The sequence below is a fragment of the Dendropsophus ebraccatus genome, chromosome 8, assembly GCF_027789765.1.
Source record: "Dendropsophus ebraccatus isolate aDenEbr1 chromosome 8, aDenEbr1.pat, whole genome shotgun sequence".
NCBI lineage: Eukaryota > Metazoa > Chordata > Amphibia > Anura > Hylidae > Dendropsophus > Dendropsophus ebraccatus.
The window spans coordinates 42,254,524-42,270,131 of record NC_091461.1 but is presented as its reverse complement, the minus strand read 5'-3'; the positions used below and the strand labels follow the sequence as shown (position 1 = coordinate 42,270,131).

The window sequence follows — 15,608 nt, the reverse complement described above, 5'->3', positions numbered from 1 at the left end:
CCGTGATTAGAGATGAGCGAACCGGGTTCTGGTTTGAGTCGATCCGAACCCGAACCTTCGGTATTTGATTAGCTGGGGCTGCTGAACTTGGATAAAGCTCTAAGGTTGTCTGGAAAACATGGATACAGCCAATGACTATATCCATGTTTTCCACATAGCCTTAGGGCTTTATCCAACTTCAGCAGCCACAGCTAATCAAATGCCGAAAGTTCGGGTTCGGATCGACTCGAGCATGCTCGAGGTGCGCTCATCTCTAGTAGTGATCTGTAGATTTTATCAGTAACACCCTTACATATATGTTATTTTTTTAATCAGTTTTTTTTCTTTTTTTCTATGTGATGTGATAAAAAATCTGAAAATTTGGATTTTTGCAGTTTTTTTGTTGCAAATAGCATCTGAGGTGATACCTCTAACACTGACTGGTAGTGATAAGGAAGTTTGCTGAACTTGAACAACCCGTGTTTGACTCCTAGCATCTGAAAAAATTGAATGCAGCGCAAGGGAGCCCTGGAAAACATTAACACAGCCATAGGCCCTAGAGCTGCATCCAACTTCTCCAGCTGCAGTAGACAGATATGCCCTCTGTAGTGAGATATTCCCCCTGTAGGTAGATACTGTATGCCTCATATAGAAAGGTATATCCCACATAGCCAGGTATGCCCATGTAGCCAGACATAATACTGCAGCAGGGGCGGACCTAGACTGCAGAGAGTCCCTGTGCAAAAAATGTGCTTGGGCCCCCAATAGCCTAATTGTACTGCTACCCATCTGCTTTAAAGGAGAAGTCCGGGCAAAATTAATTTTTGATATGTTGTTATGATTTCCCTTAATTAAGTAGATCAGGAAGTGTTAGAATTCTCTCAGATCCAGTGACGTCACGACGAAAGGTGTAATTCCTATGGAGTGTCCAGCAGGGGGTGCTCTCTATATAGATGTCTATGGGACTTTATTGTTTCTATGGATTTCTATGTAATGTAATGTAGTGTAGTGTACAGTGCTTTATTGAATGAATACATCTATGGAATACTTTGGGGAGCAAGTGTCCTTGCTCCCCAAAGTATTGCATAAATGTATTCATTCAATACATAAGGATATCACAGTAAGCCCGCCGATCCGCCGCATTCCCGCCGCACTCCCGCCGATCCGCCGCATTCCCGCCGATCCGCCGCATTCCCGCCTCACTCCCGCCGATCCGCCGCATATACACTAAACTACAGCTCCCATCATCTGCTTATAGTATGAGCAGGTGATGGGAGCTGTAGCTGGGTAATGGATATGACTTGCCGCTGCTGATGCCACTGCTTATGCCGCTCGGCGCAGAGGGGAGCCGCTCAGTACACAGGAGCGCTCCCCCCTCCTCCTCCTCCTCCTTCCGGAGAACCTTCCCCCTATAGCATCCTGCAGCACTGCCTGGCCGCCGCTCTCGCTCTCATATACTGGCTCCCGATGCTTCCTGGTGTCCACACTGATGCATCGGGAGCCGGTATATGAGAGCGGAGAGCGGCGGCCAGGCGGGGAGTCAGCAGTGGTATAGGGGGAAGGTTCCCGGAAGGAGGAGGAGGGGGGAGCGCTCCTGTGTACTGAGCGGCTCCCCTCTGCGCCCGGCGGCATAAGCAGCGGCATCAGCGGCAAGTCATATCCATTACCCAGCTACAGCTCCCATCACCTGTTCATACTATAAGCAGATGATGGGAGCTGTAGTTCAGTGTATATGCTGCGGATCGGCAGGAGTGCGGCGGGAATGCAGCGGATCGGCGGGAGTTTGGCGGGAATGCGGCGGATCAGCGGGTTTACTGTTATATCCTAATATATTGAATGAATACATTTATGCAATACTTTGGGGAGCAAGGACACTTGCTCCCCAAAGTATTCCTTAGATGTATTCATTCAATAAAGCACTGCACACTACATTACATTACATTTCATTACATAGAAACAAAGTCCCATAGACTTCTATATAGAGAGCGCCCCCTGCTGGAAACTCCGTAGGAATTACACCTTTCGTCGTGACGTCACGAGAGAATTCTAACACTTCCTGATCTACTAAATTAAGGGAAATAGCCCTATATGTGCATTTCCCATAATTAATGTACATTAGAAATTTGTATAACTTTTCATAAGTAACAACATATCAAAAATTTATTTTGGCCGGACTTCTCCTTTGAGGCTGCGTTCACACTACGTATATTTCAGTCAGTATATTTCAGTCAGTATTGCAACCAAAACCAGCAGTAGATTAAAAAAACAGAATAAAAAAACAGAAAGGATCTGTTCACACAATGTTGAAATTGAGTGGATGGCCGCCATTTAATGGCAAATATTTGCTGTTATTTTAGAACAATGGCTGTTGTATTAAAATAATGGCCGTTATTTACTGTTATATGGCGGCCATCCACTCAATTACAACATTGTGTGAAAAGATCCTTTCTGTGTTTTTAATCCACTCCTGGTTTTGGTTGCAATACTGACTGAAATATACGTAGTGTGAACGCAGCCCCCAGGCGCATACACACAGATGAATGATACAGTATGTTCGCCAGGGTATCTGGGACATGTGTCCTTAATTCCCTTGAAGACCCTACAGCACAGTCATCAGGGCGCACTGGTGGAGTCTCTGGTGTGTCCTGATGTCTGTACTGTACTGCAGTCTGAGGGGGTCCCAGTGTGGAACTAATGCTAGGGACACTCAAAAAAACAGAGAGAAGCGACCCTGCTGACCCCGTTCCATCCTGCACTGATTTGTATCTGTGACTGCAACTGCCTTGTGAATTACAATAACTATAACTCTCAGCATGCCCTACACTTATGGAGCTCTTAGGGTACACTGGGAGTTGTAGTTCCTAAAAAGACAACCCGTTGAGTTGTCTGTTCATATCTACTACGACTCCCAGCATACCCTGAGGGGTTCACGCTGTCAGTACATGCTGAGAGTTGTAGTATTTGCAGCTCCTGTGTAAAAGGGTGTGATCAGGTGATGTGTGGGAAAACATCCGCTCATCATCTCATTGGACCCATTGGCAATACCAATAATACTATAGTAATATGGGCCCTATACTGTGAATAGCTGTCACTTCAGAGATAGCAGAGAGCAGGACTAAGGGTCCTATTCCACAGGCCGATGGGGGCCTGATCAACGATGTAAACGAGCGCCAATCTGCTAGATCAGCGCTCGTTTATTGGGCCTATTCCACGGCCCGATGATCGATGAGGACCCGTCTTCCTCCCTGGGTCCTGCAGCGCATCAGCAGCTTCGGAACAGCCTGACTGAGCTGTCAGACTGCTCAGCCAATCACTGGCCGCAGCGGTCCTGGCCTGTGATTGGCTGAGCGGTCTGACTGTTCAGTCAGGCCGCTCCGAAGCTGTTGATGCTGTGCTCCGGAGCGGAGAAGTCCTGTCAGGTAATGTATGCTGTGCTTCTCAAATCGTCGGTCACCTGCCGCGCACCGCTATTTCACCGCAGCGATGCGCGGTGGGGGACCGAGGATTTTAGGTCTGGCCCTAAATAATCGATCAGCCGATGACACGATCATCGGCTGATCGTTTTCTTTATTCCACCGAGCGATAATCGGCCGAATCAGGCCGATTATCGCTCCCGTGGAATAGGCCCCTAAGGGTGCCTTTACACTGAGAGATTTATCTGACAGATTTTTGAAACCAAAGCCAGAAACAGACTATAAATAGAACAGGTCATAAAGGAAAGACTGAGATTTTTCCTCTTTTCAAATCCATTCCTGGCTTTGGCTTCAAAGATCTGTCAGAAAAATCTCTCTGTGTAAAGGCACCCTTAGGGCCCTATTCCATGGGACGATAATCGTTCGGTTGAATAGCAGTTAACGATTAAACGACGAACGAGAAATGGACCTATTTTTATCGCTGCTTGTTGCAAATCGTTCACATTGAATAAGACGTTGTTCGCAGTAGCAACAAACGCAATAGCAACCACAAGACGACCGCAAGAACTATCATAAGTAACGATTATTGTTCCATGTAAATAGGTGAATGATTTCAGACCGTTCGCAATAGCGGTCGTTTGAAATCGTTTATTGTTAACAATTATGCTAACGATAATTGTCCCGTGGAATAGGGCCCTTACAGAGATGCTCTCTTCCATCAGGCTGGGACGGGGGAGGAGACGCTGTCACTCCGGTGCTGTAACTCAACTACAGGACTGCAGCTTACTGGAGCCTGAGCCTAACGGGCCCCCATCTGCCCAGGACCCCTGTGCAGTGGAACCAGCTGCACAAGCGAAAGGTCCGTAAGGCTGGGTTCAAACTACGTTTTTGCGATCCGTTTTTTGCAAAAATAGGGATGAAAAACGGATGGAAAAAAAACTTCCATTATAAAAAAAAAAAAATGGATCAAAACGGATTCGTTTTTTTTGACGGACACAAAAACGTGGTCGACCACGTTTTTTCGTCCGTAAAAAAACAGATGCATTTTTTTTAAATAATGGAAGTCAATGAAAAAACGGATGCACACAGTTGCATCCGTTTTTCCATCCGTTTTGGCAAAAAACGGATTGCAAAAGCGTAGTGTGAACCCAGCCTAACTAGATATGCCTCCTGTAGTATGATACACCACCCTTTGTACCCAAGTATACCCCATGTAGCCAAGTATGCCTTTTACATCAAGGTATGCTCCTTGCAGACATAAATAATGACTCAAATATATAGATATGCCCCTGTGGTTAGTAATACCCACTATAGTCAGATACAAGACAGTTATGATCCCTTTAGTCAGGTATATACCTTTTAGTCAAATACAATGCACATTTTAGTCAGAGATGCCCCCGGAACTTATATATGCCCTATGTAGCCAGGTATACACTTTGTAGACACAATGACCTCTATAGATAGATCTGCTCTATCATGCCAGCCATGCCCCCTGGGAAGCCATGTCCTCTGAAGCAATGACTCATGTAGACAGTAGGGATGAGCGAACCTCGAGCACGCTCATGTCTGTCCAAATCCGAGCGGCATTTGATAGCTGGTGGCTGCAGAGGTTGGATGCAGGCCTAAGGCTGTGTCCCTGTTTTCCAGGACTCCCTAGGGCTGCATTCATCTTCTGCAGGCACCACTAACTAAAAGTGGGTTCGGATGGACCTGAGCGTGCTTTAGATTTGCACATTTCTTGCAGCCAGGTATGGAGCCTGTAAGCAGTGCTGCCAAATATAATACAGGCAGGAGGAGAAGGTGGCTGCTGGGGAACCTTCACTGGACTGTGGTTGGTGTTAACTTCATACAGTTGGCTTGTGCGAGATTTTGGAGGAAGGTTGGCTTAAAGGAGTTGAATAGTGCATGCGTACACAAGCCCCTAAGCCTGTGGCCCAGACCATTTGTGGTACACATACTACACGCTAACCAACCAAACAACATTAAATGTATAGGAGATAATAAAAACAAATCACAGACACAACATACATTGCATAAAAAAGATATTCCCTGACCCGGGGCATATGGATTTCTCCATAGCTGCACTTGCTGTGGCCTTCCAGTAGAGATTATAACCACCACTATAAAACACATACAAGTCCCATCACCTAATAATACAGCACTACAAGAACCAGCCATGAATGGCTCCATTCCTCTGCACACTACACTATGGCTCATGCTGCCCACAGCACAGTGTACATTGATGCCCAGGAGCTGGACCACTGGCAGCAGGGGTCACCTGATGACCTATGACATCATCATCACGTTGCCTGGATACGGCCAACTGTCACTCTGGACTCTCAGTTGTACCGATCGGACGGATGTCTACAGGATACCTGAAGATGGCGACTACTGGAGAAGACAGTGCGAAGAAGAGAGAAGATAAGCGGAAGAGAGACGAGGAGCGTGAGGAGGAGGAGGAGAAGAAGAAATGGAGGAGAGATATGAAGAGGAAGATGAAAGAGGAGAGCGAGGAAGAGAGGAAGAGGAGGAGAGTTGAAGATGCCAGACAATTGGAGGATAAAGAGCCAATACCGGGCAGCAGCCAGGACCTGAGATCATCCAGCCCCTACCCAAAATTCAACATCAATCGCCTCATCGTCCATCAGATGTTGGGTAGGGGCGGCTTTGGAGAGGTAAGTGTATTGACTTTTTATTTCATGTCAAGGGGACATGCATTGTTATGTACCTGTCTGGTCCATATAGGCTGCACTAAGGATAGATAGATAGATAGATAGATAGATAGATAGATAGATAGATAGATAGATAGATAGATAGATGAGTATATGTATATAAATATGTAGGGGGAGATTTATCAAACATGGTGTAAAGTGAAACGGGCTCAGTCGCCCCTAGCAACCAATCAGATTCCACCTTTCATTCCTCACAGACTCTTTGGAAAATGAAAGGTGGAATCTGATTGGTTGCTAGGGGCAACTGAGCCCGTTTCACTTTACACCATGTTTGATAACTCTCCCCCGTAATGTCTATGTAACATTTACCCAGTGTCCCTACATATTGCAGGTGGTTTATATATGACAAATGTGAGATGTGTACTATGTTGTAGGTTATGTTGCTATAATATCTGCTTAAAGTGAATGTACCTTTTAAAAAAAAAATTTCAACCCCTTGTTGCCGCCGTTACGGAGATCCAGGAGACGCAGTCCATTTTTTTAAAACGCTTCCCAATTGCCACTCTTTTCATGTTCACCGGCCTACTCTAAGCACAGGAGGTGAGCCTGACACCCCCAGTGTAATGATATCCCCTCCCCTCGGTGATGTGCCTTTATTAGAATCAAGTCTGTCCTTGTCACTGAGGGGAGTGGATATCATTACACTGGGGGGTGCTGGGCTCACCTCTGGTGCATAGAGCGGGTCATGAGCATGAAGAATCCGGTGCCGAGCTTGGGAACCGGCTGTGTTTTGAAAAATAGACTGCAGCACCGGGATCTCCAAGCTGGTGGCGAAAAATTACTCCTATATGACTTATATTAGGTTGTATTCAATTGTTACATATAGGGAGAAATAAAGACGTCTTGTTAATTATTTTAATGCATTTAAATAAAATATATTTTTCACATGTATTGTGGTATTAACTTATTTGTGTTGATGTGAAACTTCTAATCTGAATTTGTCATCATTAACTTTTTTTTTCTTTCTAATGAGTAGATATGTGCGCAACTCGGCATGATCCAGCCCAGTGGATGAAGAAGTTGGATACAGCCCTAGAGAGTCTGGGAAAACATGAATACAGCCTATGGCCGTAGCCAGGGACTGTGTTGGGGGGTCAAACTGGACAACTGTCCAGGGCCCTCATCCCCACAGGGGGGCCTGGAGAGTTAATGAAACATCCCAGCTCGGCATTGCAAAATACTTTACCCCGTCTGGGCACAGCACCGAGCTGGGATGCCTGTTACATACAGCCGCCAGCAGGGGACGCTGTGAGGGCAACGGGGGGAGGGGAACTTGTCTGGGAGCTGAGAGCAGGGGCTGATGGAGGATGCTGCAGCTTAGAGTACCCATCTCTTCCTCATGTTACCCATCCACTCCTTCTGTGTCTGGCCCCAGTTTTGCCCCTGTCTCTTCCTGCAGCAGTGGAGTCACTAAGCAGAAGGACAGGGGGGAAGGGTGCATAGCATAGGAAAGAGAGGGAACTTAGCTGTGCCCCCTCCTCTTCATCACCTAAGGCTGCCTGCTTACCTGTGCCCTGGGGATTGTGACTTCAGCACTATAGCCAGCCTACAAGGTATGTATATGAGCATGCTTGTAGAGTGTGTTTGAGTGTGTGTGCGCGCAATCTCCTGCAACCCCTTGCCTTACCCTGTGACGGCATCTGGGCCGACTACACCACTATAGCCAGCCTAGAAGGTATGTATATGAGCATGCTTATACTGTGTATGTGTGTATGTGTGTGTGTGCACATATTCCTGCAGCCACCATTTTACCCTTTGAGATTTTCAATTCAGTAATCATTTCCCATTTGTCTTCTTTCAGGTGGTCCTCGCTTCAGTCCGCGGCCAAAACACCTACGTGGCCATTAAGGGAATGGACAAAAAGAAGACCAAAGCAGCAAGTCTACAGCGAGAGAGACGGGTACTCCTGCTGGCCCGAGGCTGTCCATTCCTCTGTCATCTGTATGCCGCACAGCAGTCTCAGGACCATGCCTATTTCATCATGGAGTACCTGTCCGGCAGCAGTCTGGAGGAGTTAATCAGAATGTGCGGCTGCCTGAACACCGATAATGTAAGGTGAGTAAATGACCGATCAGGAGACAGATGGGAACAGACATAAAAGACAGTGGACTGTAGTGGGGGGGATAAAAGGTGACATGACAGGTCAGATGAAAAACAATGCAGAGAATGGAGGGAATACAGGCTGCCATAAACAGCGCCTCCTCTCTGCTGGTGGGGACTAATAATAATGATAATAGAGAAGTATTTATTGTCACTGATACTACACTGTTCTCTCCCAGATTCTACGCAGCAGAGATCGCATGTGGCCTCCAGTTCCTCCATGGAAAGAACATCGTCCACCGGTAAGCAGAACTTTCCTTTGTATCTCTGTTACCTTATAATGTTGGAAATCATGCACCCAACTTTGCCAGAGTCCTGAATTATCCCTGGTTGTGTGTGCTGTATTCTTATGTATATTATTTATCATTTATCTGTCTTATTCTATTGCAGAGACATCAAGCCGGAAAACATCATGCTGGACAGAGAAGGACACATCCGCATCGTCGACCTGGGACTTGCCCAAGATGGGGTCACCTCCTCCAACAAGACCAACGGAGTGACGGGAACGTTTGTCTACATGGCCCCAGAGGTGCTTCGGAGGATGGATTACGACACAGCCGTGGACTGGTGGAGCCTGGGGATCGTTGTATGCCGGATGTCAGCAGGATGCTCCCCATTTTACTACGGCACCAAGAAGAAGAAGGCATACAAGTCCATCACCACCGAAGAGCCTAACATCCCAGCCTGGCTCCCTGCTGACCTGCAACATCTGATACAAGACCTGCTGTGTAAGGATCCGGACAAGCGCCTCGGTAAGTACAATAACATCCGAGACCATGCATTCTTTTACAGCACGAATTGGGAGGAACTGGAGAGGAGGAGAGCACAGCCGCCATTTACACCATTCAAGGCACCTCTGAAGGATGAAGACCTGCATTGGCCGGAGTACAAGACCCCCCTTCACCCCGAAGCCGGATTCTCTTACACATCACCAAGCTGGGACCGGTAAGAACCTTCTCCTTTATGTATGATGTCTATCAGTCTTAGGGCCCTATTACACAGAACGATAATCAGCCGTGTAGTAGGACCCTTACCTGTATGTCCACCATCACCGTTCCTCTGGATCTGGTTTTAGGCTGTACATGAGGTCGTATAGTCATCCAGCTTCTTGTCACCTACACTGGTAAAATAATGGAGACATTAGTTATTAATATTTCACCCCTTATAATGGTTACTATATGTAACAGTGCTAATATTATGATATCATCATATCCCTCATAATATCCCTAGTGATGTCTGGTCCATAGTCTTCCTCCAGTCTTGTGCTCCATTTTTATTGCTCCAACGATCAGTATGTCTCCTGCTTCTTCCTAGGATGATGAGGAAGACCACTACAGTGAAGGAGTCCACGACCATCTGGTGAGTACCCCCCCCCCCCCCCCACACACACACACACAAACGCTCAGGCTCCTATCAAAAGCTTACTATACACCATATACACACAATACTATACACCTATACATGTCATACACTAATATATATAACATACTATGCAGTAATATGTACTATACTTTACACCTATATACACACACCATACTATACACCTTATTATACACCAATATACTGTATACCATACTATGCACCAATATAATACCATACACCTTTTCTATTCCGTATTACACATCTATATACCATTCTATACACTGATAAATACCCTACTATACATGTACAGTATATATACAACATGCAGTACACCTATATATTCCACACTATACACCTATACATACCTTTCTATATACATCATACTATACACCAATATATACTATACACTATACCTCTATATACCATACTATAGACCTATACTATATATACGTATCTCTAGGCTTCTACATACCATCTTTGGGTCATCCTCCCCTGAGAGATATCTGTTTTTCCTAAATCTGGTTCACAACCCATTTGTCTTCCATTATGGCTGAAACATTCAGGACACTCCTAATATACACTCATATTATAGACATTTCCCTATTTGCAAACTTTTTAATACCACTTTTATATAACACGTAGAATAAAAGCCGTCATGTTACACTAGATCACTTGTCTGTAGCCACATTAGGTAAAGCTGACCGTTCCCTCTGATGTCTCTCAGGATCAGCCCGTGACCACTGCCCAGAGCCCTGTGCCCCCTGACCCATGCCTCTGCTGCTCTACAAGACCTCGGCTTGCCCACAACATCCTCTCTACCATCATCTGTATGCTGAGAATTTCCATCAAGCTGCTGCCCTGGACAACATCTTGGCATCCGGACCTAACCACCATCTGGCATCAGACGTCACCGCCTCCCGAAGACCCTCGGAGCCCCAGGAGCGGCCTGTGCTGGATCTGCCTGACATCTAGTAACATCTCAGCACAGGCCAGGTAAGTAACACACACCACACATACATTAGGATCACACACATGTAGGTAGATAGCGGTAGGATGTACACACACATACATACATACAGACAGACAGGTTTAGATATCGGCTGTGATCCTGGGACTTGTTCTGATCGCCACATTTGGGGTCGGGAAGGAATTTTTCCCTTTTGAGGACTTATTCCTCAGGAGGGTTTTTGCCTTCCTCAGGATCAACTTCAGCCATAAATAGGGTTAGTGTGATTATCCCCCTAATAATAATAGATAGATAGGCTTAGGTCACACATTGATAGGTCATTCACACTACATGGATTCCACTTTAATTTTCTATAACTATAAATAAAATCATTTCCCCCCATTTACATCATTGTCTGAGTGTCTTTATGTCTATTGGTTGATCACGTAACGTTGTAATAAATAAATGCCGTTCCCTAATATACATCTGCTATCTGGATCTCTTCCTGTATGAGCGGGAAGGAATCAGATAATGGAGCCGACAGTTGTCATTGAAGCTTCATAGCAAAGGATCAGAGGACTTAAAGGGGTAGTGCGGTGTAAAACATTTTTTCACTAAATAATACACATTACAAAGTTATACAACATTGTAATGTGTGTTATTTAAGTGAATGACCCCCTTAAATGCCCCCACCCCCACCCCGACCGTGGACCTGGAAGTGTGATACTCATGGAATCACTGTCGACCCCGGCCGCCATTTTGGGACGATCACGTCATCTTCAGAAGGCTGACCGGACCGCCTCAAGCCTCCCTCATGCTGGCCCCCCTCCAGCGCGTCATCAGCTGCTCAGCCGCGATCGGCTGAGCATAACAGAAGACGTCCGTTTTGTGTATGCTAAAAATAATGTAAGTCAATGGAAAACAGATTCTGCATCCATTTTTACTGTTTGTTCTTTTTACCTCATAAAATGGAAATGTTAGGCTATGTTCACACTACTGAAAACTACGGCCGTAGTTCTCGCCACAGAACAACGGCCATAGTTTTAAGGAGTTGAACAATGCCTTATGTGCAATTGGATCCTAGCCGGAGCGTACACACATCGTATGCGCACCAGCCGGTATCCCATGCGGCGCCGGAAAAAACTGACATGTCAGTTTTCTGCGGCCGGAATTCAGTGAATTCCGGCCGCATAAAGCCCTGTCAGTGCACACAGTGAAGCGAGCGGCTCCGGCCGCTCGCTTTACTGTGGGCTATGGGAAGCTCTGATGCAGGCGCGCGCTGATGCGGAACGACCGGTCTGTTACGTAGTGTGAACATAGCCTTAAAGTGAATGTACCATCAGGTACATTCGCTTTAATAGGACCCACAGATAGAACGGCGCTGGCACGGGGACGCCGGTACCGCAGTCCGTTTTTTTCACAGTTTCCTCCCACTGGGGGTGGGCCGGCTCATCTCCAGTGCTTTAGCCTGGGCCTGATGAAACATTCACTTTAAATTTTAGCAACAAGCGCTCATCAGGAGTGCTCATAGTCAGAGCTGCATTATAAGGGGCCTCCATCACTTGCAGTTTCCCACCCCCAAGGCACTTAATAGCCTGGTGCCAGCCGCATGCGAGTAAGAGTAGAGGGAGGTCAGGCTGCAGCTTCTGGACCTATTAGGAACAGGCTAGTACATGGCAATTACTGACCACATTGTCACCCACTGACTGTATATTCTACCAGGGTATATGGTCAGTGAGTGACTGCAGCTGATAGTGGGCTCTACTAGTAGTAGTAGGAATAGAGTGAGGTGAGTGGTAGGAGTAGTAGTAATAAAGTGTGGTGACTGGTAGGAGTAGTAGTACACTGGTGACTGACATAGTAGAAGTAGTAGTACACTGGTTACTGACATAGTAGAAGTAGTAGTACACTGGTTACTGACATAGTAGAAATAGTAGTACACTGGTGACTGACATAGTAGAAATAGTAGTACACTGGTGACTGACATAGTAGAAATAGTAGTACACTGGTGACTGACATAGTAGAAGTAGTAGTACACTGGTGACTGGCATAATAGATGTAGTAGAACCCTGATGACTGACATATTAGATCGAGGTGACTGGTAGGAGTAGTAGTACACTGGTGACTGGCATAGTAGAAGTAGTAGTACACTGGTGACTGACATAATAGAAGTAGTAGAACCCTGGTGACTTACATATTAGATTGGGGTGACTGGTAGGAGTAGTAGTACACTAGTGACTGACACAGTAATACAGTGAGGTGAGTGGTAGGAGTAGTAGTACACTGGTGACTGACATAGTAGAAGTAGTAATACACTGGTGACTGACATAGTAGTAGAGTGAGGTGACTGGTAGCAGTAGTAGTAAACTGGTGACTGATAGTAGTATAGTGAGGTGAGTAGTTGTACAGTGAGGTGACTGGTAGTAGTAGTAGTAGTAGTAGTAGTACACTGGTGACTGATAGTAGTATAGTAAGTAGTAGTACAGTGAGGTGACTGGCAGGAGTAGGAGTACACTGGTAACTGGTAGGAATAGTAGTACAGTGAGGTGACTGGTAAGAGTAGTAGTATAGTGAGATGACTGGTAGGAGTAGTAGTACAGTGAGATGACTGGTAGGAGTAGTAGTACAGTGAGATAACTGGTAGGAGTAGTAGTACAGTGAGGTGACTGGTAGGAGTAGTAGTACACTGGTAACTGGTAGGAGTAGTAGTAGTACAGTGAGGTGACTGATAGGAGTAGTAGTACAGTGGGATGACTGGTAGGAGTAGTAGTACAGTGAGATGACTAGTAGGAGTAGTAGTACAGTCAGATGACTGGTAGGAGTAGTAGTACAGTGAGGTGACTGGTGGTAGTAGTAGTAGTAGTACAGTCAGATGACTGGTAGGAGTAGTAGTACAGTGAGGTTACTGGTAGGAGTAGTAGTACAGTGAGGTGACTGGTAGTAGTAGTAGTAGTACAGTCAGATGACTGGTAGGAGTAGTAGTACAGTGAGGTTACTGGTAGGAGTAGTAGTACAGTGAGGTGACTGGTAGGAGTAGTAGTACAGTGAGGTTACTGGTAGGAGTAGTAGTACAGTGAGATGACTGGTAGGAGTAGTAGTACAGAGGTGACTGGTAGGAGTAGTAGTACAGTGAGGTGACTGGTAGGAGTCGTAGTACAGTGAGATGACAGGTAGGAGTAGTAGTACAGTGAGGTGACTGGTAGTAGTAATACAGTGAGGTGACTGGTAGGAGTAGTAGTACACTGGTGACTGGTAGGAGTAGTAGTACACTGGTGACTGGTAGGAGTAGTAGTACAGTGAGGTGACTGACTGGTAGGAGTAGTAGTACAGTGAGGTAACTGGTAGGAGTAGTAGTACAGTGAGGTGACTGGTAGGAGTAGTAGTACAGTGAGGTGACTGGTAGGAGTAATAGTACAGTGAGGTGACTGGTAGGAGTAGTAGTACAGTGAGGTGACTGGTAGGAGTAGTAGTACACTGGTGACTGGTAGGAGTAGTAGTACACTGGTGACTGGTAGGAGTAGTAGTACACTGGTGACTGGTAGGAGTAGTAGTGCAGTGAGATGACTGGTAGGAGTAGTAGTACACAGGTGACTGGAAGGAGTAGTAGTACACTGGTGACTGACATAGTAGTACAGTGAGCTGACTGGTAGGAGTAGTAGTAATAGAGTGAGGTAACTGGTAGGAGTAGAAGTACACTGGTAACTGGTAGGAGTAGTAGTACAGTGAGGTGACTGGTAGAAGTAGTAGAACAATGAGGTGACTGGTAGGAGTAGTAGTACAGTGAGGTGACTGGTAGGAGTAGTAGTACAGTGAGGTTACTGGCAGGAGTAGTAGTACAGTGAGGTGACTGGTAGGAGTAGTAGTACAGTGAGGTGACTGGTAGGAGTAGTAGTACAGTGAGATGACTGGTAGTAGTAGGAGTAGTAGTACAGTGAGGTGACTGGTAGGAGTAGTAGTACACTGGTAACTGGTAGGAGTAGTAGTACAGTGAGGTGACTGGTAGGAGTAGTAGTACAGTGAGGTGACTGGTAGGAGTAGTAGTACAGTGAGGTGACTGGTAGGAGTAGTAGTACACTGGTAACTGGTAGGAGTAGTAGTACACTGGTGGCTGGTAGGAGTAGTAGTACAGTGAGGTGACTGGTAGGAGTAGTAGTACAGTGAGATGACTGGTAGGAGTAGTAGTACAGAGGTGACTGATAGGAGTAGTAGTACAGTGAGGTGACTGGTAGGAGTAGTAGTACAGTGAGATGACTGGTAGGAGTAGTAGTACAGTGAGGTGACTGGTAGGAGTAGTAGTACAGTGAGGTGACTGGTAGGAGTAGGAGTACAGAGGTGACTGGTAGGAGTAGTAGTACAGTGAGGTGACTGGTAGGAGTAGTAGTACACTGGTAACTGGTAGGAGTAGTAGTACAGTGAAATGACTGGTAGGAGTAGTAGTACAGTGAGATGACTGGTAGGAGTAGTAGTACAGTGAGATGACTGGTAGGAGTAGTAGTACAGTGAGATGACTGGTAGGAGTAGTAGTACAGAGGTGACTGGTAGGAGTAGTAGTACTGTGAGATGACTGGTAGGAGTAGTAGTACAGAGGTGACTGGTAGGAGTAGTAGTACAGTGAGTGACTGGTAGGAGTAGTAGTACAGTGAGATGACTGGTAGGAGTAGTAGTACAGTGAGGTGACTGGTAGGAGTAGTAGTACACTGGTGACTGGTAGGAGGAGTAGTACACTGGTTACTGGTAGGAGTAGTATTACAGTGAGGTGACTGGTAGGAGTAGTAGTACAGTGAGGTGACTGGTAGGAGTAGTAGTACAGTGAGGTGACTGGTAGGAGTAGTAGTACAGTGAGGTGACTGGTAGGAGGAGTAGTACACTGGTGACTGGTAGGAGTAGTAGTACAGTGAGGTGACTGGTAGGAGTAGTAGTACAGTGAGGTGACATTGGAGAGGGGTCAAACAATCCTATAGTAAGGAGCTGTAGACAGGAAATACAGAGGGACACTATAAGCAGCTGTGGGAGTACACAGCTCTACTACACTGACTGCACCTCTCAGCTCTGCTCCCTCACACATCACCAGTGCTG

General features: G+C 46.1%; 1 protein-coding gene across 1 annotated transcript; it reads left to right on the top strand.

Moving 5' to 3' along the window:
• The first annotated feature begins 5,704 nt into the window (after positions 1-5,704).
• LOC138799296 (protein kinase C delta type-like) lies at positions 5,705-10,927 on the top strand. Its single transcript, XM_069980266.1, has 6 exons — positions 5,705-6,067; positions 7,926-8,179; positions 8,404-8,466; positions 8,615-9,169; positions 9,539-9,583; positions 10,311-10,927. Exons 1-6 carry the CDS (start codon positions 5,753-5,755, stop codon positions 10,321-10,323), a joined length of 1,245 nt encoding a protein of 414 aa, XP_069836367.1. The 5' UTR covers positions 5,705-5,752; the 3' UTR covers positions 10,324-10,927.
• The last annotated feature ends 4,681 nt before the right edge of the window (positions 10,928-15,608 follow it).